General features: G+C 38.9%; 1 protein-coding gene across 2 annotated transcripts in view; it reads left to right on the top strand.

Annotated features, from left to right (window-relative positions):
- Positions 1-24,588, top strand: part of IL1RAP (interleukin 1 receptor accessory protein) — a gene marked incomplete at its 3' end in the record, with an annotated part of 140,797 nt that overhangs the window by 90,112 nt on the left and 26,097 nt on the right. For both annotated transcript variants that reach the window (XM_080919648.1, XM_080919649.1), the window contains exons 3-6: positions 7,320-7,605; positions 10,551-10,737; positions 21,542-21,707; positions 23,826-23,897. In XM_080919648.1, coding sequence (XP_080775774.1) covers positions 7,320-7,605; positions 10,551-10,737; positions 21,542-21,707; positions 23,826-23,897 — 711 coding nt within the window. The remainder of the gene's footprint in view (positions 1-7,319; positions 7,606-10,550; positions 10,738-21,541; positions 21,708-23,825; positions 23,898-24,588) is intronic.

Genomic DNA, 24,588 nt, shown 5'->3' with positions numbered 1-24,588 from the left:
ACTCTACCTTTTAAGAAAACCTCAATTTAACTTTCTAACAAACCCTTTATTACAGTTTTATATTTGCAGTTACACTAGAATTTTAGTGAGTCTTTATCTCTCTGAATATTTCCCTTACAGGATCTTGTAATGTAGGCCAGTGACTGGCTCCTTGCCTGTGTAAAGATAAGAATCACAACACCTTTTAAAATGTTTTCCCTGAATAATCCTAGTTTTTACCTAAATTCCTTTACCCTGTGTCACCGAGGAGTATATTTTTATATAAAATTTTCTCAGAATCTTCCTGGATTTCATAATAACATTTAAGGGGCAGATTAGAAGTTCTAAGTGGGAATGTTTAGAAATTAATTTTTAAACTCTTTTGGTTTAATTTTGAAACTCTTTTGGGTGATGCGGCTGTTCAACGAATTCAAGATCCCCCAAGTTCAAAATCTGGCCTTTTATTGAGGATTCTTTCATTTTCCTGCTTGGGGGCGGGTCCAAAAGTCTGAGTGATGGAGATAATCATGGTGGACATTTTTTTTAACCCCAGCACTGGGAAGCCTAGGCGAGCAGAGCTCTGCTCTGTGTAGTAAGTCCCAGGTCTAACCAGAGCTACATAGTAACCACCCTGTCTTAAAAATAAACAACCTTGGAGCTGTGTGCTGAATGTTTTTCAGCGAGGGGAGTGGTCACCGATTGGAGGATGACCGTTTTATAACCTTCATTGACAGTGTTCATCTAATCTTTTTATTTTGCCACTCCTCACACAAACAGATTCTCTTTAGTGTTTGGAAAATGTCTGCTTCATTTTCCAGGTTACAATTTAGTGATGGTAGTGGTAATGAAAAAAAAAAATCTCAGTCCCTATGACTTAGAAGCCCTCCTGGATCACAAGAAGGGACCTAAACAAGGGATGCTCAGTCTGTGTGCTGTATTACACAAGACAGAGCAGAGCTTGAGAAAATACATCCTAGCCATGAAAACACCCACCACAAGTGCCATTTGTGTATTGACCAAGTCCGTCACATGCTTCTTCTTTCTGGAAACGTCTGTGATATGTGTGCAGGGCTGGTATGGAGCCTGAGCAGCATTCTCTGTATTGCTGTTGATGGTTTACTAGGTCTTGGCTCTATTCAGGATTTGATGCTCCGTTTGTGCCCCTACGTTCTCTTGCTGGCTTAAAAGGTTCTGTTTTTAAAGCCTGCTCAGTTGGTTAGCTTGTGTCCCTTTAATACTGACATAGTCATCCCTCTTATTCCTCTTATTGCTGAGACTTTGGATCAGTTCTTGGAAAAGTGTTTTGGTTTCAGTGGAGCTTGATAAAGCAATGGAATGGGGCTCACATAGTAAAACTGTTAAGTTTATCAGAGAAGCTGTTCGAAATTTCTGTAAACTAAATGAACTTATTCTGAAACTTAACAGCACTAGTGAAAATGTCATTAGTGAGTGTGAATAAATGCTTTTTTTGAAAGTAATATTATGTAGTGATCATGAGTGCATATGAATGTGAAAAGCCTTTGAACTTTTTAGTTTTTTATTTTTTTCCTACATGTTGACGACAAACAGCAAAGTTAATGAAAGAGGATTGGAAGTTGCTCATCATTGAGGCTTGGAAAGTACTGTACGTAATTTCCTGGAGAACTATTTAGAAGTCAGATATTTTTTTCATCTGTCAAGAGTAAAATAATGGTTGACAGAGTTGTGTTGGCTAGTAGTTCTTACTGCAAACAGTTTGTGGATTAATCCTGAATATTTATGATGAGTCTTCACCTTGACAGTTATGTCTGCTAGTCTGTTGGGTTGCCCAGGGGCATTTACTTTGGGCAGTTGTAGGTTTGGGATTTGGCCAAACAGCTGTTCTTTTAGTTGTGACCCATATGTTCACGAGTTGGTGCTCACTTCAGCTATGAGTTCAACCAGATTTATTCTTACAGTCAATAGAGGATAACAGCAAAACAAAAAGGATGTAAGTTGTAAGGTCTGGGGCTACATTGTATCTGCATATAAATCTCAGTATTAGCCTACATTCAAGGGGATGGAAATACAGGTCGCAGTTGAAAAATATCATAGCTTCCCATTGCAGAAATCCACTATGTAGAGTAGAAAAAGAATCCAGAATGGTTTTGCAGACGACCTTGAGAGTTGTCAAATGATGATTAAAATAATTTTTATTTTAAGATAGAGAAGCATAAAAGCATCTCAAAGAAGGAGTTTAAACTTTGTGTGATGTTTAAGTTTTTGGGAAAAGGAGTTTTACGTGGTGATATGTAAAGGGTGACCGCCAACTGTGACGTTCCCTTCCCGCTAAGAAACAGACGGTCCAGCTTCCTGAGAGAGGATTCGGGGAGCTGAGATGCTCCAGCATTTCCTGTGATACTGGGTCAGTTCCCCACACTCACAGCTTTCTGTGATTCGAGTTCTGAGGAATTCAGAGTCCTCTTCTGTCCTCTGTGGGCAACACGTATATGTCAACCACACATACATGAAGGTAAAATACTCTTACATATAAAATAAACATGAATAAAATCCTTTTAAAATATACATGAAGTTGATGTAATTTTATATTTAATAATTGCTTATAAAATTGGCGTATATTATTTAGATCATATATATCATAATACTAATTAATAATTCCAGAAAAAATGTATCTTTCACACTTTGAGGAAATTGTACAGGAAGATGTCATAATGAAAAAAATTAAGTGCTACAAAATACTAACATTTAATTAATGTGAGGCTATTATAATTAATACAAGTTCAAAGAGAAAAAGAAACGTGTTTGTACTGGGAGAAGGAAGAGTGAGGGCGGAGAGAACTTTTAGGTGGTTGGATAAGGAGATAGGGAGGATGTGGGAGGTATTTTCAATAAGGAACATGATCAAAAGACATTCTCTAACATGCTCAAGAAATTAATAAAAACATTTTTTAAAAATAAAAAACTTACTTTTGTAGGTACAGCTACAGAGTCTGTGCATGCTGAATTATTTTATTACTTGTGATTAAATGTGAGCTAATTAAAAATAAAAAAAATTGAAGAGGAAGTGATTATATTATTACTTAATTTACACTACAGTGATATTTGTTTTATGTATGAATTCTTTGCCAGAAATCTAATAAGGAAGTGGCTACCCTCAGAGCATGCATTGTTCTATTTGATGAATGGATACATCTTTCTGGGCAGATCAGTATTATATCAGGCAAAGTCTATACCACTGAATCAACCATTGATGACTTTCCTGGTCCATTTCAACTGAATTTGTGTGTTTTCAAACCAAACTGATATGTTTGGGAATAATTACCACATCATCTAGTTATGATGGGAGCCGTAACAATAGCCTATGTTCTTCAGGAGGCTCTGGTGCCTTCGTGGCCGACAGCATATACTGAGATTTTTATTAAACAACATATTTCTTCTGTAGGAAGCATCGTTCACCTGTGCAGACGACCCGGTTCAAATTCCTTCTGCTTTGGTTCTTGTTGTTGTTGTTAAGTCGTGTTTTAAATGAGTTCACAAAACAGTGGATTTTGGTAAAGCTTTTGTTCAAACCTTGTTAGTTCTGGTTAACATCTGACACTTTTCTCTGTCTCTCTGTTCCCATTCCTGGTTCAACTTAAAACTCTAAATGTTCTTCACCCTCTTTGTCACTGCGTGTTTGTTATTCTCACGGATCACATAGAGTTTATGGGCCTCGTCAAATGCAACAGTAAACACGCACATTACAGATTTTAAGCTCAGATTCACGTCTGAGAGAAAACATGAAATTTGTCTGTCTGTGCCTGGATTATCCCATTAGTATAATGTTCTTCTGTTCCATACGTTTTTCTGCATAACTGAATATTTTTGTAGTGCAGTAAAATTTCTTCCTCTTTCCCCCACTATCCCCCTTCTGTCTTTGAGTGTGCACGTGTGTGTGTGTGTGTGTGTGTGTGTGTTACATATTTTACTTATCATCTGATCAGTTGACAAAAGCCTAAACTCCTTCTACTTCCTAGATATTATGAATAGAGCTTCAGTAACATGATGAGCTACGACCATCTTTGTCGTAAGATACACAATCCTTGTGAATGTAAAACCAAGATGGGTCATGTTATACCTGTTTGTAGCTTTTTGTGATATATTCACATTGATTTCTACGGTCAATTTTTATGCTCATCAATAGTAGATAAGGCTTTTCCTCGTTCCCCAAATCCTCACCAACATTTGCTTTTATTTATTTGATGATGACAATGATGATAGTGGTGATGATGATGATGGTGATGATGGTGATGATGGTGATGACAATGATGATGATGATGGTGATAATGGTGATGATGGTGATGGTGATGGTGGTGATGATGATGGTGATGATGGTGATAATGGTGATGATGGTAATGATGATGGTGATGATGATGACGAAGGCCACCACAGTTGGTCTAACTTTGTGACTCAGGATCAGTTTCATAGAAGCTGTTTGATTGAGTTATTTTCTCAGTATTCCATTTTTGGGAATTTTGTGCTTATTCAAAAAAAAAAAAACACTGAGCTTTTGTTTGGTGTTGTGGGCCATGGTCTTCTCTGATTCTGTGCGATGCGTCTACACTCAGTCAGCAGTTTTCTTTAATAGACAGACATGTTAATCGCATGAGATCCACTTTTATTTATTTGTTTTCTTGCTTATTTACATCTGAAATGTTCCCCTTTTCCCACCTCAATAAATTCTGCCTCATTCCCCCTCTCCTTCTACTCAGAGAGTTTGAGCCTCCCTGGGTATCCCCAAAATATCAGGTCTTTGCAGCATTAGGCTCAGCTTTTCCCACTGAGGCCAGACAAGTTAGTCCCGTTGGGGAACAGATTCCATAGTCAGCTGCAGCCTTAGGCCGAGATTCTACCCTGGTTGCTGGGAGCCGACATCGAGACTGAGCTGCACCTTCTACATGTGTTCCCGGGGCCTCGGTCCAGCCCGTGTGCGCTTTGATTTGTGGCTCAGTCTAAGCCCCGAACTCTCAAGGTTAATTCCCAGACAGTTCTTATTCCCTTCAGGGCCTTCAGTCCTTCCCCAACTTTTCCATACCACGCCTCAGCCTCTGCCTAATGTTTGGCTGTGGGTCTCTGCATCTCTTTCCATTGACTGTTGGGTGGAGCCTCCCAGAGGACAGTTGTTCCTGCCTGAAAGCATCACAGAGAATTATTAATATTGCCAGGTGTCAGTGCTTGCCCATGGGATGGGTCCCAGTTTAAGCCAGTCACTGCTCAGCCGTTCCTTCAGTCTCTGCTCCATCTTTGTTCCTGCGTTTCTTTTAGATAGAACAAATTTTGGGTTAAAAAGTCTTGTAGGTGGGTTGGTGTTCTTCCCTTTTCATTGTGGTGGGTCCTGCCTGGCTACGGGGCAGGATAAAAGGCTAGAAGGTCAGGAAAATGGATGGAAATCCATAGCTGCTGGGGATGGAGGGACTGGAGGATTCTCTAGCAAGTCTTAGAGACCAGGGATGGATTCCAGGAGACAATGTGACCTTAGCTGGAGTTGCCTAACAGTGGGAACATGGAACCTGACAGGGCCTCTTCCTGTAATCAAGAAGATGCACTTTTCTTTTGGTGGTGTTTCCTGAGTGACCAGGGTCCTAACATGCCCTCCCTCCTTCTCCTCAGGCAGCATCAGCGTTCCGGGGCTCACACTGAGGTTCTTCGGAGTTGGTTTAGTGAAGTGAAAGAGAGAAGTAGTTACCGACATTCTTCTGATACCCAGTTACTTCAGTGCCATTTGTTAAACATGGCATCTTTCTTGTGTATTTTTGTAATTTTTGTCAAAAAACCAAAAGGTACTGATGATGTGACCTTCTATCTCCTTTATGGGTCTGTGTGTCTGTTTTTGTGCCCCTCCCCACCACAGCTCTGTAGCATAACATGAAATCAAGTATGTCGATACCTCCATCTTTATTCTTCTGTAAGCATTTCTGTGGATATTGAGGGTCTTCTGTGATCCCACAACATTTTGGCCAATGTATTTATTTTTTCTATTTCTGTGAAAAACAACAGTGGAATAACAGTGCTTCCATATTCCATTGACCCTATAAACTGGTTTTAAACCAATGGACATGTTCCTGACCTTGATGCTTTGGATAAATGAGGTATTTCCATCCTTTAGTGTCTTCCAGGATTTCTTTTTAAAATTGAAAGTCACTATGCATCTCTGACTGGCCTCAAATTCCTAGAGATCTTCCCGCATCTACCTTTTTGAGTACCTGGGATTTCTTACTCGCCTCTTTAGTGTTTTCGGGGCACAGGTCTGTCTTTTTGGTATTTCTATTTCCATTTCTGGAACAACACAACTGAAGAAACTTTCAAAAGAAAGCATTGACCTGGGTTTGTGGTTGCGAGGATTAGAGTTCACGAAGCAAGAGAAACTCATGAAGCAGAGTAAGCCAGGAATTAGAAACCTCAAAGCTTGCCGCCCCCAGTTGTACACTGTTCCTTAAAAGGTCACATCTGGAAATTTTCCCCACATAGTGATATCAACTAGAAAGGACATATTCAAAAATATGAACCTACAGCGCCATTCTCATTCAAACTACTAGGAGGTCTTTCAAATTTGTGGTTACTATTTTTTTAAAAAATATTATTGGTTATAATATGATGTTTTAAAAACCCATATTTCCATTCATTATAAATAAAATGGAAAATTTTTGATGTAAATTGGGATGTAAGGAAGCTTATACTAAATTTACATTTTGTATGTATTTAAACATTATATCATATATGTATATTTTATACATATATATGTATATAAAGAATACAAGAAATAAATTAAAGAATACAAAGAATAAATGAAAATAAAGGGTCCTCACAAGACCCTTATGACCCCTGGAAATTTTTTCTGTATTTTTATAATACCTTCTGTATTACACCATTCTGATGTCATTCTCAGGGAAAAACTAATTATTAAATTCATTCCTTCTGAATACACCAGTGATTAATTTTCAGTACCAAGTAAGTTTTAAAAACATTTATAGTTTTATTTTTCTATCGCTGACGTACTAGAAAATTTCCCCCTAAATTCCGCAGTTCTGTTTGCACAGTGTGGTCATCCTCAGTGTGTGTGAACATCCCAGCTCGAGGTATACCACAACTGTACAATACACTGAATTTTGAAGAGTTATTCCATGAAATGTAAGTGTATAAAGGATGGGTTTATTGAATTTATCGGTTAACATAATTAATATTTCCGTTCATTCACCTGCTTCATTTTATCCACTTCACGTGGCAAGTGGGTATCTTACAATGAGTCTGTGGCACACAGTGGAAACAGTCAGAGAGTGTTCTGTGAAATGGCTCATCCACCCTTTCTCTTTGCTTCTCCCCAGAACGCTGTGATGATTGGGGACTAGATACCATGCGACAAATCCAAGTGTTTGAAGATGAGCCAGCTCGCATAAAGTGTCCCCTCTTTGAACACTTCTTGAAGTACAACTACAGCACTGCCCATTCCTCTGGACTTACCCTGATCTGGTACTGGACCAGACAAGACCGCGACCTGGAGGAGCCCATTAACTTCCGGCTCCCGGAGAATCGCATCAGTAAAGAGAAGGATGTGCTCTGGTTCCGGCCCACCCTCCTCAATGACACGGGCAATTACACCTGCATGTTGAGGTAGGCGGCTTCTCAGCTTTGACTTTTCCTTGTCTGTGTAGTCACTACGGTATTATTTAAATGATGATGCCATGACAACGGGTAAGGGGTTGGGCAAGTTTAGATGGGTTATACCTTACCGCAGTGGCCTAGTTGAAATGGGAGTAAGGCAGTGGTCTTTGAGAATATTACTCACGGGTCGTTTCTTTTAAGAAGTGATATGTAGCAAGGTTGTCTGAAGATAGGGTTGGCTTTATGGCTTCTTTCCATGGCCCTGGGTCCTGCCTACACATTTGCCTTGCCTGGAGGCATTTTTCCACAGTGAAGGAACAATGAAGAGTGTATTCATATCTGTTATGCTTAATTTCTCTTCAGAGAAAACGCTCAGAGCATGTTTATAGAAGAAAGACTGTTTGGCATACAGATATATTTAGTACAGTGCTTTTACATTTTCAACCAAAACTCTCCTAAAAATTAAAAATGAATGCCGTGGCCCTTGGAATCCAAAACCATTACCTAAAACAGCTGGCCAACGTTTAATAAATCCATCTTTGTTCTTAAAACATCTATAGGCCTTTATTCTTGAGTTCAATGAACTGTTCATTTTCGTTTCTACATATCAATGCAGATGTTTGCTTGAAAATTAGAATACCTAAACCTATACCTGGGCTAGCTCTCATAGTCCCCTTTTGCTACCAGAACATGATTTGTTTCTAAAGTCACACATAGAACATGGATTTTTTTTGTTTGTATTTTTCTGGTTGGTTTTTTTTCTTCATTTAACATAGTTTCCCACTTTTTATTAAAAATATTGGTATCAGTTTTGGACTCTACAAGTCTGGGGACACATGCATGTGACCTCATTTGCCTTCACGTTTTCATATGCACTGTCTCCAAGGATAGTCCAATCCCGAGTTTCTATGAGCTAAAAATGTAGCATTTGAATTAATGGAGACTATCAGCACATTTCATCCTTTGATGATTAGTAAGCTCGTCTCCTTTATCTATCATGGATGTTAACTCTTCCTTCACAGAGACTTCAAACAAAGTTTTGGTTAATGTATGTTATTTTATTAGGTGGAAATATTCCTTGCTCTATTAAAAAAAATTTGGATCATTGGATTTCTGGAGAATTCATGTAGTCAGAGAAGTCTTCTTTAAGGTTATCATCCAATAATAATCTTATTGGAAGAAACTTCAGATTCACACATGGGCTTCTAATGAACCTCAGATTTCCATGTTCCTATTACCTATGCCCAAAAATGCTATAAGAAGGGGCATAATGGTACTTGTATTGGAAAGAATGTCAGGTGAGAGACAGAGGAATTAAATATTTGCTACTATTGAGCTGATGAACTAAGGCAGGTTGTGTGCAAAGCTAAAGCTTTGGCATCTGTATCTGTGCTGTGGAAGAGAAGGATCCATGGTCTTTGAGCTCTTTTGCATCTTTAACAATTGTTAATCCTTTAACATTTCCCATATGAACATTGGCAAATCCCTGGCAAGGAGCCATTTCCTGTTTCTGCTTGGCATTTGTCTCTGCCGTACACTTAGGGTTGCAGAACCTACATCAATCTTACACTAAATGTATTTGCAACTTTGACTAGAATGGACGATTAAGCGCTGCTGATAGCATTCAATAGCATTCCTAAGCCAGAATCTCAAAAGATTCTACATTCTTCCACCCAATGACATGGCCATGCCCATCCTAACAATCGCCTTTATCTCTTACTAACTTCTGTCGAGTTACTTACCTACTGCTCTGCTAAAACACACGATCAAGGCAACTTACAAAAGCACACATTTAATTTGGGGTTCATGGTTCTAGAGGTTCCATGACCATCAAGGTGAAGACCATGACAGCGGGCTTGAGGACATCATAGTGAATCAGTAGCTGGGAATTCCTTTCTTGAGATAACAGTGAGACAGAACACCCAAAATGGTATGGGCTCTTAGAGCCTCAAAGTTCACCCCCATTGACACACCTCCTCCAACATGGTCTCTTTTCTTAGTCCTACCTGAATAGGTCTACCAACTGGGCCAGAGCAGTTGTAATGTAAATGTATAAGGTTCTGAGGTCATTCTCACTCAAACTTCTAGATAGATTCTGGCATGTTTAAGGCTTTGGAGTTAGATTCATTTCCCTATATTTTATTGCTAATATTCTCATATTCAAGTGACAATAATAAAGTTAGGTCTTTCCAAGTTTATAAATGATGGTTGTAATATACTCATATTTTTTGAATAATTATTCATTTAATTAAGGAATATCCATGCTGCCCACTGTATAGGAGGCCTACTGTAGGGGTGCAGGATAGGAAATAGTGGAACGGCACTTGACAGGGATGTGGCTCAGTCTTGACAAATCCTAGTGCATACTTCCCAGTCACTGTAAGATGTTTTCTGTGCCCACTTTTGCCTTTCACAATTGCCTGTTGGTACATATGACAATTTTGAAGACTATGTTATAGTTTTCCTTATGGCTGTTTTGTTTGCCTTTTCTACTAATCTCCGTATTTTCCTGACTGAGGTAACATGGACTAGACATTTTGGATCATGGATTGGTTCTATTTCTTCTTTTCAAAAGTCTGATCTTGTAAAACAACACCAAAACTTCTAAAGCTAACTGGTCAGAAGCTAAGATTCTGGAAATGTTCAGTTTTCAAAGGTTGGTTAGACCCTTAAACATGCCATCTTTACTTTTGCCTGGATAAAAATGTTACTGCTGACAGTGTTCTAAATGAACACTTTAAATACACATTGGAAGACATGTATAGAGTATGAGTATTTTAGTGCATAAGCAGCAGATGTTTATACTTGCTTCTTAGTGTGCGCTGCTAAGTGGTATAAGAAATGTCTCAGTAAGTCTCTTAATAATCACAGGAATTCGCATCTATAAAAAGTCCCAGCTATATTAAATCAAATGCAGATAAGCCTCCTTGACCCTTGCATGCTTGTCTTTTCAGGAACACAACTTACTGCAGCAAAGTTGCGTTTCCCCTGGAAGTTGTTCAGAAGGACAGCTGCTTCAATTCCCCCATGAGACTCCCAGTACACAAGCTGTACATTGAGCACGGAATTCACAAGATCACATGTCCAAATGTAGACGGATACTTCCCTTCCACTGTCAAACCGTCGGTCACTTGGTATAAGGTAAGAAAACCAGGACACAGTGGCTTTTTGAAAGGTATTGACTAAGTGCCTGCTGAGTTAAGTAGTAACGCTGACAGCACTAAGACCTTTATCCTTGGACATTTCCATTTCTTCATGAATAACTTTATAGCGACTTTGGCAGCTTTCGTATTTTGTTCTCTTGTAGGGGAGGGGTGGGTTGCTTTGCCTCAGCTTCCTGTTTCTCAGGTGATGTTACCTTGAGTGCCAGAACTAACTACTTCATTTCTGTTAAGTCCTGAGGAACACATTCTGAGAAGCGCCGCCCACTTCCACTGACTACCTTGGGAAGTCGGAAGGTGGGAACTCGTGATGCGAACTGTAGCTCCTTGAGGAGTCAGGGTGGTAATTTACTCTCTGTGTGTGCTCTGTTGGTATCTCTCACTTGTGGGCTCTATCCCTCTGCGGTCTCTTGCGCCTCTGAGGATTTGGAAAGCGTTTTATGCAAAGATGTGAATACTGGAAGGGGAAAGCTGTGAGGGCTCTACAGAACAGCCTTTCGATCTCATGGACTATCCACAGGTACCAAACTGGAAAACTCAAGCACAGTGTACAGCAAACTCCACAAGAAGAGCTCTCAGCAGACTAAATGAGACAAACGGTAGCCGGTAGCCAACCATCGAGTCAGTGTGTAGACAGAGGTGCAAAAGGAAGCCATTGTCCGTCAGATTTCTGAGCATGATCTCCTCAGAAGAGATACACACTGGAGGGCATGTATAGAATATAAATATCTTAGTACCTTAAAACAGATATTACTCTCTGCTTTTTAGTGTGCACTAATTGGTATAAGAAATATCTAAGTAAATCACTTAATATTTACATGAATTCACACATATAAGGAAGTCCCAGCTGTATTAAATCAATGCAGGGGGCTTTGCTGACCGTTGTGAACAAACAGTGAGCGGAACTTAGGATGGGCCTGCCCTGAATGGGGACCTAAGGTGGGAGAAATTTCATTCCCTGAGAAAGGTCGCTAGTCCTTTAGCAAGAAGTTCTGCTTGGCTGGATATGTTTCACTTTTGTGCACCTAAGAAATGCTAGCTCGAGCAAGGAGAAGCTGCAGGGCTAGAGAGACGTTAGTTTGCAGTGCTTGAGACCTTACAGTTTAAGGCCCAGCTGTGGGCCAAGCAAAAACCTCCAGTTGGATTAGAGCAGTATAAGGAAAGAAAATGGACTTGTCATAGGGGAAGGAAAAAGTGGGAATAACTCAGGATGGGGGGATTTGGAAGAATCTCTGTAATTATGAACATGTAGCCATATTCTGAATCACAGAAAAGGCTGTTTTTACATAAAAGTGAGCAATAAGAAATTCAAGGTTCATGTAAGGTTTATGAAATGGACACATAAAACAAAAATATTTTGGCAGGAAAGAAAGTTTGCCAGAAGGCTATAATATCAGTGATTCTTTAAAACCAGGCCTACACCAGGAGAAATAAGATATATGAATAAACAAGATGCAGAAATAGAATTAAAATGCCCTGAAGTGACATCACTTGTTTTAAATTTAAAGTGAAGCAAATTATTTTGCAAATGAAGCCAAAAAGGGAAAATAGCAGCAAACACAGGCATGAGTGCACACACACACACACACACACACACACACACAGACAGACATAGAAATACACATCTCCATACACGCAAGCATGCACACACATACACATGCTCTTATGTGCACACACATGTGCACATATACAACATAACCCCACACTGAAGCCTATGCACCCATGTACTCACCACATATACACATATGCATACATAGCATACACACTAGTATATACATACATATGTTCAGGCACATGGACTAGCATACACACACCACATGTACATGGAAAAGCACACTTACACATATATGTGTACACACAGACATGCTGAGCACATACATGCACCCAAAGAGACACAAAGGCATATACCAAATTATATGTACACACAGGTACATACATACCCAAATAGAAATGCATACAATCATATTCACACACATGCACACAAACACACATGCACACATGTACCAACACTCAGACAATGCACAGAAGCTGAAGATTGATAGGAAGTAAAAAAAGAAAATTTAAAAATAAAGAGATAACAGTAACAGGAAGGCTAGCGTGACCACACAAATACATGAGAAAGGAGATTTTAAATCAGTGCATATTACAGATAGAACACAGACACTTCACAACAGGGGAAAAAAACCCACTTTACCAGGAAGACACAAAACATCTGAAGGATTTCTACATTATAATAAAGTTTCGAAATACACAAAGTTATTTGAAATTTCCAGAAATCAAGGGGCAGATAGACAAATTTACTACTACAATTCACATGTTTAAGTCCTTTCTTGATCAGTGGTTAATAAAATGACCTAGTAATCAGCGCTAAAAGCCTCCTGTCAGCTAGAGATAGAAACTCTGAAATTTAATAATGGTAAAACTTTTAATGGCTTCAGTCCAGCAAAGTACATAATGATATTTCCACATTTTAACTAGTCATGCGGGGCAATCAGAGTAAGGTCTTAAAGACTAGGAAGTTAAGAGAAATGAGAATTATTTTGTTTCTGGATGTAGTAGTATGCCATGGGTTTACAAAATAGAACAGAGAAATATGTTTGAAGAGAAGCATTTCTCCAAATAAATTACATAATCACGGTAGCTTTGAAATATTACCCAGCAAGGTCGAGTTGGTGAGTCCAAGCATAAAACATCCATTACCACCAGCATCACAACACCATCCACAATAGCAGTCTTCCTTCTGATCAGAGAAAAACACTACCTATGGTGCTGCAAATGGGGTAAACCTGAGGCAGAACACTGCAGTCTAACAATACAGACAACACAGGAAGGCCTGAAACTACATCATGAGTTTGAAGTGAGCTAAAAGAAAAGAATAAACATGAATTTATAGTTCTCAGGTAGTGTCCTCCTGATGTCCAAGGAGAAAAGAGAATTCAAGGAAACATGTAAAGCTTCTTAAAAAGATAAAGAATCTACACATCTAACAATGGACCTATACAGACATCATCAAATTGTAACTAAAACTGAGACAATTTTGGAGAGTGTAAACACTGCCTACTTGGGTGGACAATGGTGAAGACCGGTATGGGTGGCTCAGAGTGGTGTATTTCTGGCCATGTTCTGCTTGCAACCACATAGGCTGAAATAACTCACTAGCTAATTCATATGGTTATACCAGCATTTGCCTATGTTTTGTTTTGTGCTAAAATAACTAGGAAAAAAAAGGAGAAATGGAAGGATTGAACGAGGGAGAAAAGAAAGAAGAGGGGATGGGAAGAGGAAATGAAGAGGAAGAGAGACAGGACAACCAAGTGCAAAGCAAAAGCATACCTCCACTAAATACTGTTTCACATACTTTAGAAAACAGAACAATAGAAAACCAGAAGATTCTCAGTGTAGGATGAAGACAATATCAACACATTAGTACTTTTAAGTGGGGCAATGGGACCTTACTTATGCTGCAGAAGGATTAGTTGATAAACTCACTCGGAAGTAGACACAGATGGGAGTATCAGTGACGTAATTGTTAACATCGATAAGTAAAACTTCCCTGTGGTTCTCTTGGAAGTTTCCTCTCACCTGCCCACTTCTCTAATTATTTTCCTATTCACATCCTACCGTGTCTTCTTCTCCTGTTCTCCACACGTGGCCTCTACCTAGAAATCTCTCTCAGAACAGACCAGGATCTACTATCAGGAGTTGTTCTTTCGTTCATGCCTTGTGAGCCAATCAACTGTTGCCAGCCCATCACCTGGCTACCAGGTTTTAACACATGAGGTTTTGTGGGATATTTTTATGTTTAAACCCCACCGGGCTATAAGCCAGGATTCAACCTTGCTTGTCAGAAGGCCATACTTTATCATTAAACTCTGATGTTATTCAAAAGTTTAAGCTGCAAATGGATGTGCCTGGGACTTGCGGCCAGTTCTGTGTGATTCTAAAATCTCTTCTGTCTAAGACTGATGTAGAGATGAGAGTCCAGTCCCCTTTAGATCTCAGGGAATCATAAAGGAAAAGACAATATTGAAACCAATATTTGCTTGTGAACTTGATGGTGGGACCTAGAAAAATCTGGATGGGGGCATGAAAGGAATTCCAAGGGACTGGTCCTAAAGGAACAGGATACCAAATGTCTCCATTTCTGAAGTGTCCAGAAAAGGATTAAAACTGACCTTTCCAGTCCACATCTTTCTTCATCTGTCATCCTGTTTTTCTTTATTGTGGGGCCTTCCGAGTTCAGGACTTCAGCAGTCCTGCCATGAACTGTTCAGTAAATGTTTGTCCAATAGGACAGGTTTTATAATTTCTCATCGGGAAAGCATACCATGCTTTGTCCTGATTTACTGAATTGCAAATAGTGAGGTAATCAGAGTACTTCTGGAAGGCAGTATGGATGGAAGTGAGAAAACGCTGATTTAGTTACATAGATACCACCAAATCATATACTAAATTCAGAGTTAATGTGCTGCGTTATTATTATTGTTGTTGCTGTTGTTATTTATTCTATTAAAGTTAATTATATTTTATTCCACCATGCTTTTCACAATAACCGCCCTCCCCCCATTTATTGTTATGATTGGATATTTCAATTTTCATTTTGCATAGACATGTGAAAGTAAGGTCAGTTTTTCTTTTGCTCTGAGATGGGGGATTATTTTATTGAGAGTTTTATATGCTTGAGTTATGGGAACTGCAAAGATCTTCCCTGCCTTGCAGCTGGTTAGATGTCATTAAGATTACAGAAAGCTGAATGTCTTCATACCCACTACTATTAGGGTTAGCATAGGCTCTCCACTTCAGTTTTTTAACTGAAAAATATTTTTTCCATGCTTTATGCTCCTTTCCCAAAACTCCTCACAAATCCAATATAAAGTAACTCACTGATGGTCAGATTCTGTTTGGTAATGTTTCTGAGATATTTAAATTGCTTTTATTTCTATTAAATTACCTTGTGCTGGTTTTATATCAGCTTGACACAGACTAGAGTAATTGAGGAGAAAGAATCTTAGTTAAGAAAATAGAGCCTGACAAATACAGATGTAAATGCTCACAGCCAACCATCAGACTGAGCATGAGGACCCCAATGGAGGAGTTGGGGAAGGACTGAAGGAGCTGAAGGGGTTACAACCCCATAGGAAGAACAACAGTGTCAACCAAACAGACCTCTCAGAGCTCCCAGGGACTAAACTAAACAAAGAGCACACATGGAAGGACTCATGGCTCCAGCTGCATATGTAGCTGAGGATGGTCTTATCTGGCTTTGGTGGGAGGAGAGGCCCTTTGTCCTGTGAATGCTGGAGGTCCAAGTGTAGGGGAATTTCAGGGTGAGCAAGACAGTAAGTAGCACTCCTTCATGGCCTCTGCATCAGTTCCTCCCTCCAGGTTCCTGCCTGTTATGAATTCCTGTCCTGGCTTCCTTCAGCAATGGAGTGTGGTTAGAGAGATGTAAGTTTTCATCCACCAAGTTGTGTACACTCATGGTGTTTTAAGGCAGGAATAAAATTCCTACTATGACAAAACTTTAAGAAAAAAACCTTTGTAAAACCTTGCAATGCCCAGGTATTTTTAGGCATAGAAAGTACCTTTAGGAAGTGTCCTTGAGCTAGACTTTGTATTACAGAGGGATGACATCAATTAGTTAGAATGGTTCTTCATGTCTTACCTTTCTCAATAATGCATATATAAAGATTTTTAACCTTTGGTATGAAGATAGCGTGTTTACATTTTGAAAGCTGCACACTTAAGAGTTTTGTGAAACTTCACAACATTTTGCATATGGTTTTGGGGCTCCTGTCAAGCCAAAATTTATTGTTTAAACTGGAAACCAAATTAAATTAGTATCTTTGAAACCTTGAAGCTAAAATCAGGTCAAATGAATCATCCACTGTGTACTTTGAGAAAACCTAATTCATAACTCATCATTGTCTCTTTAGTGATTATATCTTTGCTCTGTACTAAGTCTGAGTTCTCTCTCCCTCTCTTTCTTTCTCTTGAACATCAATCATACAGCACATGACTGGGCCAATCCACATTGCACTTAAGAATTGATTGAATAATGGATTTAGACTGGATTGTAAAACTTCATAAAAATGTATGCCATCTCATTTTTTATTATTATGTATCTAGCTCTTAACATTGCCTGGCAAAGCATAGAAGGGGCATAGTAAATATTTATAAACATTGAAAGACTGCGTTCTCTTTATTGGAAATGACTGGCTTATGAAATCTGATTTTATAGAATCAACAAAGTACAATTATTTTATGCCAAGATTTTCATTGATTCATGGCTTCCACAGCTATCCATAACTATTCAGATGTTGCAGCTTAAGCTCTTTGTATATTTATTTCACTTCCTTGTGTATCCTGGAATAATAATAAACCTATGCCATATATATTAATAGTTCATACACTTACTATATGCTCTTTGAGTGCTAAACTCTATGTCATGTAACTGTGGTGATTTTATACATATTTGTGATCATGTAACATAAATATGTTGAACTTTATATGTTAAATATTGGTTCTATCACAGGCCATATGCACATAGCGCTCATCTACCTCTCATGGGTCCAACTGTAGTTACCTACCTAGAAAAAGGTGAACATTGCAGGAAGACCACATAGTACAGCAGTGTAAAGAGTAACAAGTAGAAAAATTCTCTTGTTGGGGAGAATGCTGGGGAGCTCTTCACTCTTTCCCCAGCCCGGGGTGTTCTGCGTGTGTATTAATTTCTTCCCTGATTTCTGACAATGTTTTCCATATTATTTTGCAAAGATAATGTAATGCCTCAACTTAATCTAGCACAAAGAATAGTTAACTTTATGGAATGCTGGGTGTTGTAGTTATTAACACCTCATGGGAAAGTACAGTGGCCTATATAGTACCCTATGAGTTTTTGTTTGTGTCTCAGGGACACTCTACTGGGACATTCAAGGGAGGGGTCTTAACCAAAATCCCATCTCTCATTTTTTTAAAAATTTTATTGGACAATCTCTGTATTTAAATTTCAAATGTTATACCCTCTCCCCCACTCCCCTCACTCCCCCCCCAACTTGATTCCATGAAGGTGCTCCCTCTCCCAGTCACCCTCTCCACCTCAGTGCCTTGGCTGACTATGATGTTGTTCTTCCCATGAGGGTGCAAATCTTTCAGCTATTTCAATCCTTTCTCTAGCTCTTTCATTGGGGTCCCTGTGTTCAGTGTGATTTTTAGCTGCAAGCATCCTCATCTGTATCTGTGTGACTCTGGGAGAACTTCTGAGGAGACATCCATGTCTGGTTCCTGCCAGTAAACACTTGGCGTCATCGATAGTGCTTGGGTTTGGTGGCTGCATATGGGGTCCTTCTCCAGGTGGGGCAGTCTCTAGATCTTTCCTTCAATCCCTGCTCCTCTATTTGACCTTGTATTTCCTCCCCTGTTCTGTTCTCCCTTATAAGAAGGACTGAGGCATCCACATTCTCAAAACCCCTCTCTTGGTCAATATTTAATATTTAACAGTGCTTGCTTAAAATTGCACCCTAAATGATAGAATTGATTTTTTTCCTCCAGCATATCTCTGGATTAACAATAACACACACACACACACACACACACACACACACACACACACACACATACACACACACACACATACCACATACACAAAATCCTTCTCTAGTAAGAATTTTTCTCCACTGTTTTATAGGCTGAACATCTATTAAAAAAATTAAAACCCTTAAAAACATCAAACAAAGAAAGCCTTTTCCAGTAACATCTGCACATGGTTCCTTTTGTGGAATAGACATCTCTAATGGAAGTTACTTATTTTTTTTCATTGTGACATCATCCTGCCCACAGCCTTCACTCCCTCAGATACGTATTTCCTCTCCAGGATCCCAGAGTCATTTCTTGTACTGTTTCTTCCTTGCATGTTGTGGTTGGTTGCCATAGCAACCATTGTGTGGCTGACAGTTGCTCTTCTTCTTTCTTTTGGATTCAGAATGAGGAACTGACGGGCCAGGTAGAACTGTTTGCTAGCCACACCGTGTTTGCTTCATTGACAAAACATGCACTTAGTGCTAAGTAGTTTCTTGTCTTTGAAAACCTGTTTTCTGTTCTTTGGGTACCCAAGTGTTTGCTCCAGTCAGTTTTCTTTGGAATTCTAAGCAAGTTTCTCTGAAACCTTTGTAAAGATTAATTCAGGAATAGTTTATTTTCTATAAAAGAAAACAATTTCTTTTTGGGATGCATACTGGAGAGTCTAGAGTTGGGGTTTATTTTTGTATAAATGAAATCTAACTCAGCACTACAGGCTAAAATTGCTATGTATTTGTAAAACGACCATGTGCCAGGACATTACACTACACATGCTCATATATAAAATAAAAAGTGTTTCTTCTTTTTCCCGTCATAAAATGCTATAGGCCTAACAGCTTTGAATTAGATTTTGCAATATTCTCAAAAATACTCTTGGCAAATTAGGTAAAAATATCTCCTCCTTTGTGTTGAGAAGTATGTTTTTCAGTTTAGCTCTAGGACTGGGAATATCACACTAGTAACACTTGGATTTGCTTTGAATGTCGTATAGATGCAGGGTATGACACCTACAGAAGGGTATGGCATAGATACAAGGATATGGTATAGTTGAAAGGTATGGCATATATGCAAGATACATCATAGAGACAGGGTATGGCAGAGATGCAGGGGTATAACCCAGATGCTGATTATGGCACAGAGATGGGTAGAGCATGGTGCAGAGGTATGTCTTAGATGAACGGGTATAGCATAGATACAGGGTAGAGGATGGATACAGAGTCTGGCATAGATGCAGGGTATGGCATAGAAATGGGTATGGTACAGATGATGCAGAATATGGCACAGAGATGAGCCGGGCATGGGTGCAGAGGTTGGCATGGATACAGGCAGGGGGGTATAACACACATGCACCAGTATGTCATAGGTACGGAGATATGGCACGGATTCGGTGCGATCACATAGGATGAGGACATGGAGTCATGTGGGATTAAAATCACATGCTTTGGGACAGGTAGATTTTGACTCAGGATTGAAACAAATCAATCTAGGTCCAAATTCCATTCCTGGCATTTCCAAGTTATAAGATGTCATCAGTTACTTAACTCTTACAGGTCAGTGCTTCCCCGTTCATAAAAATAGAATAGGAACCTTATGGGCTTTGTAAGCTTGAAAGAAGAATTTGATAAGATAATATAGTGCATGTCAAACACAAGTCCTGGCATAATTTTTATAACCCCAGCTCTTGAGTTAACTTGTCATCTTTAATTCTGAGTCCAGCGAGAAGCCGTAATGGTAGAGTCTGGAAAAGAGGTTCCGCCTTGCCCTGTGTAGTCCAGGGTGCCTCTTCATCTACCTTATTTCTATTCCTATCAGCAAAACTGGAGCACATTCAGCCTGATCTGCCCGCTTCACGGGGATTTAAGAACAGCTAAGTCAACAAATGGAGAAACGCTATCTCGCTGCTGTTCTGATGAAATGTGCCGCCCGGTCAAATAGAGTCCTAGAGACATATTAAACTCAGCCAAAACCGTGTCTGACGTGAATTGATTATAAGGTGTCGGCCTTTATGACTTCCTACTTTGTGGTAACCTTGTGGTGCTGATGTGTAAAGTCCTCAGACAAGCTGCTTACCCAGCTAGAGAAATTGATTGAGAAAACATCTTACTTGAGACAATATCAGTTCCCTTTGATCTCCATGAAGCAGAACTATGTTTCTCGTCACAGAGTCTTACGAAATATGTTTCTTAGCGTAAATGTCATCTTTCAAAATGTACTTTTCAGGAATTGAAGTTTAAAAAAAAGCATCCAAGACTTTAATGTTAATATATAAAATATAAGAAAATAAAAAATACAAGTCATCAATAAAAGCCCTGAAGTGTAAAGACTCCGTGTATTTAAAATGTTTTTGTCATTTACAAATTATTAATTATTAAAAGAAAAACCAAACAAGTTGGTAATGCTTAAACAGTATTTTGTTACATATGATATATTGGCTTTTGATAAAATTAAGCTGCATAGTCAGAGACTAAGCCATAAAACAGGACTCTGGTGCTTATTTTGTACAAGACAGTCAAGTTTTATATTTTAAACATCAGCTGCTCTATATGGAGAGATGAGTTAGAAGCAGAAATCTTTTCTGGAATCTTTATAAGGCTCATACATTTTGGGATGACAGATTAAAAGTGGCTTGTAATAAATTTCTTTTTGAGGAAAAAAATGCAACAAAGAGAAGGACACAAAATGTTGTTTGAAATAGACTAATACCAAAAATTTGGTAGACTAAACAAGAATACTAAAATTAGATGTCAAAACTCATGGGAGGTATCCCAAAGTGGCTAGATTCCCAAATTAACCTAGTCAGGGAGAGGCTGCAGAAAAGGCTCATGGTTGCTTCAAAAGGCAGGAGTTGCAATTGTTCCTATGTTCTGAGTCACTTTTGCAAAACCTTAACCATGTGTCCTTATGAAAAGGGATTCCAGGAACTTGAAAACTGAACCTAAGACAAGAGGAAGCTTGATTATTTTTTTAGGTAATATCTTGAATTAGCATTTTAATTTCTCCTGTGCATGAAAGTTAATGGTACTTAATCCTCATATCTTTGAAAACAAGGAAGCAAAGAAATATTGTCCACAGTCCTGACTCACTACTTTTGAATAAAGTCTAGCATGTATTTTAAGATGTTCTGTGAAAAATAAGTTGGGAAAGCCTCCTTTAACATGTGTTATGTGTGCACCTGTGTATCAACAGTAAACCACTTTTCCCCCTAGGGTTGTACTGAAATAGTGGATTTCCATAACGTACTGCCTGAGGGCATGAACCTGAGTTTCTTCATCCCTTTGGTTTCAAATAATGGAAATTACACGTGTGTGGTTACATATCCTGAAAACGGACGACTGTTTCACCTCACCAGGACTGTGACGGTGAAGGTGGTAGGTAAGCATGGCTTGTCATTCACTGGTGTGTGACGCAAGGACACTGGCTTTTTTTCAGGATCCTAATGGTTTGTTAGACACAACTTGAAAACTCTGCTTTTAAAAAAGATACAGAACTGATTCAGGCACTGTCCCCAATGCCCGTAAGCAGGTCCAGATACACAGGAAGCATTCAGTAACTGTTGGTTAACTCACTGCACATGTAAATGAACCATGAGCACGCTAGGGAATGAGAACACATAGATAGATGTGTGTTCATGTTTAACCAGGACCATCAGTTAGTCACGTGACGTTGGTTCATGTCTCAGTCTTAGCTGCATAGCAAGACAGAGTGAGAAAGAGTGAAGATGGTGAACTATTTTAACAGGCTTCTGCATAAGTGTATTTGACCATATTTCTCCATACCCCATCTTTTATTAGACTGGGAGACAATGTAAGAGTTACTGGAAAGATTCTAACAAATAAAATCTAAACCAACCAATTCCATAGCCACTTTTTTTTGGCTTCCTTTTGAGTTGGTAACTAAGCCAGATTGATTGTATAGCATTATATTCACATCGGCAGTTGTTTATAATCTATTTGCTTGTAGTATGTAGTTTTCTCTGTATTTCCTAAGGTCATAATGGGTGTTCTTAGTCACTAATTTATAGATATCAAAGTTGACAGACACCGATGGAGTATAAAGTCATTCTTAACTAACTTTCAAATGACATGAGCTCACTTTTTAAAGCTACAACACATTGGATATTTATTTAACCTCACTAGGAGGTTCCTCAGCGTGTTTTACTTAATTTGTTTTGTTAATTTATTCCTAGCAATGCAATTGTAATGTGAATTTTGTTTACTAGACTTAGAGTTATTTAAAAATTCCTTTTAAAACTGAAATATACTCGCGTACATACGATAAACATATGGAGAAATCTGAGTAAGAACCTGGTCAGTCTTTAAACTCTTAAGTACTGTACTGGGTCTGAAGAGATAGCTCAGTACTTCAAGCCACTGCCTTCCCTTCTGCAGGACCCAAGGGATCTGACACCCGTTCTTGGCCTTCATAGGTACCAGACATGATACACAGGCAAAATTGCAGACAAAACATTCATAAACATAAAATAAAAATAAACACATTTTAACAACACTGCACTGCCGAAGTCTTTCAAGGTTCTTTAGCATATAGGTACAGACCATTTATGAATACAGCAGCATTTTCATGGGTGGACATTTGGCTAATAACCCTGTGTCAATAAATAAGTCATATTATTAAGACAGAAGTGTCCTTAAACTTTCCATGAAGATAAGCATCCACTTATTGTTTTCCACATCCCATACTTAACATTATAAACATTTGGGAGGAGAAATAGTTGCTAATCCGTGCAGTTCATAGTCATGGCTTACAAATTGGCAACAGATAGTTGCACCTGTCAAACACTGTGATGAAAGTAGCTTAAAGATTAAAAGAGGAATGAAAAGAGGAGAAATAAGCCATGCAAGCACTTATTTCTAATATGGCAAGAGAAGTCTATGTCACGTGAGCACGGAAAACCAACAACGCTGATAAAGCAGTCTACCTTCGTGAAAAATTCAGGGGATCCAATCTATTTTGTTTGGATTCTTGCAAAAGGAAAAACTGCTTTTTTGTGTGCACCTAACACATCTCTCATGAATTGTGTGAATTTTCCACACCAGGCAATTTTTCAATTCTTTGAGATACTATCTGTTTCCTACAGTTTGATTCATTTTGATACTGACTGCCTGGAATTAGCACAGGCCCCACAGACTGGGGGCTTCATCTTCAGAGAGTCTCTTGGCTCTGGAACTGGATACCAAGTGTAAATAACAGAACCACTCCGATGAAAGATGCTTATGTCACTGACGGCACGGAGTAAATTAAAGGGCGTCCGTGAGTTCCATGTTAGCAATAAGTAATAGAGATGAATACATATTTCCTATTACATCACTTTTTTAAATTTTCAATGAGTAAAGTCCAGGAATTGAGTATATATTAGAATGTAGGCCTTCGCAAGAATTGACAAACTATGCCAGGAAGTTGGACAAGTTAGCTGTAGAGGATTTGCGTAAGCCTAAACGATTTAACATCCCCCTTTTGCATTTCCTATCATAGGCTCTCCAAGAGATGCATCCCCACCCCAGATCTATTCTCCGAATGACCGTGTCGTCTATGAGAAAGAACCAGGTAACTATCAGTGTGCTTCCAACTTCGGGTTAGAGTCTAGTAATTACAAGAAGGAAAACACAGCTTAGTATAAGGCAGTAAAGATTAATTGTAAGGAAACGCACAGATTTAAAGTGAACCATGATCAAAAGACTCAGCATGAGAGGATCAGCTACCTCCTCAGCCTTAATGCATCCTGGGAGTTTTAGCTTCTTTCCCAGGGTCACATCCATTATTCTGGGCTCCTCCTCTTTCTCTGTGGTTATTGTTTGCTGAAAACTTGCCTTTACTCAGACTTCAGTTTGCCAAGGCTGTAGTAGATAACTCAAGGGAGCTTTTAAGCTTCTGCTTTCTCTTCTGGGCATAGAGCACAGATACAGAGCTGAGAGTATCATGCAAAAAAAAAAGAAAAAGAAAAAAAAAAAAAAAAGAAAAATTAGATCCATGAACACAGGATTCAGAACACTGTCAAATGGTCTTCATACCTTCCTGGGATGTCAATAAGTTTTTGCAATCTTTTAATCTAGAAAGAAATCAATTATTAGTTACCCAGGAAGAGATTATCTTTGTTTCTTTGACTGAAAGCCTCCTATGGTAGAGTAGAAAAGTCACAGAAAATTCTAACACTTTTATATCACCTTCTATACAGTAAAACCATTCCAGACCCAATGAGGAGTATACAAGAGTGGACTGAAGCTTATAGAGCCAGAGA

The sequence above is a fragment of the Micromys minutus genome (assembly GCF_963924665.1).
Source record: "Micromys minutus genome assembly, chromosome: 7".
In the NCBI taxonomy this organism is placed as follows: Eukaryota; Metazoa; Chordata; class Mammalia; order Rodentia; family Muridae; genus Micromys; species Micromys minutus.
Note: the sequence above shows the minus strand (reverse complement) of the source record. Positions and strands in the feature narration are given on the sequence as shown.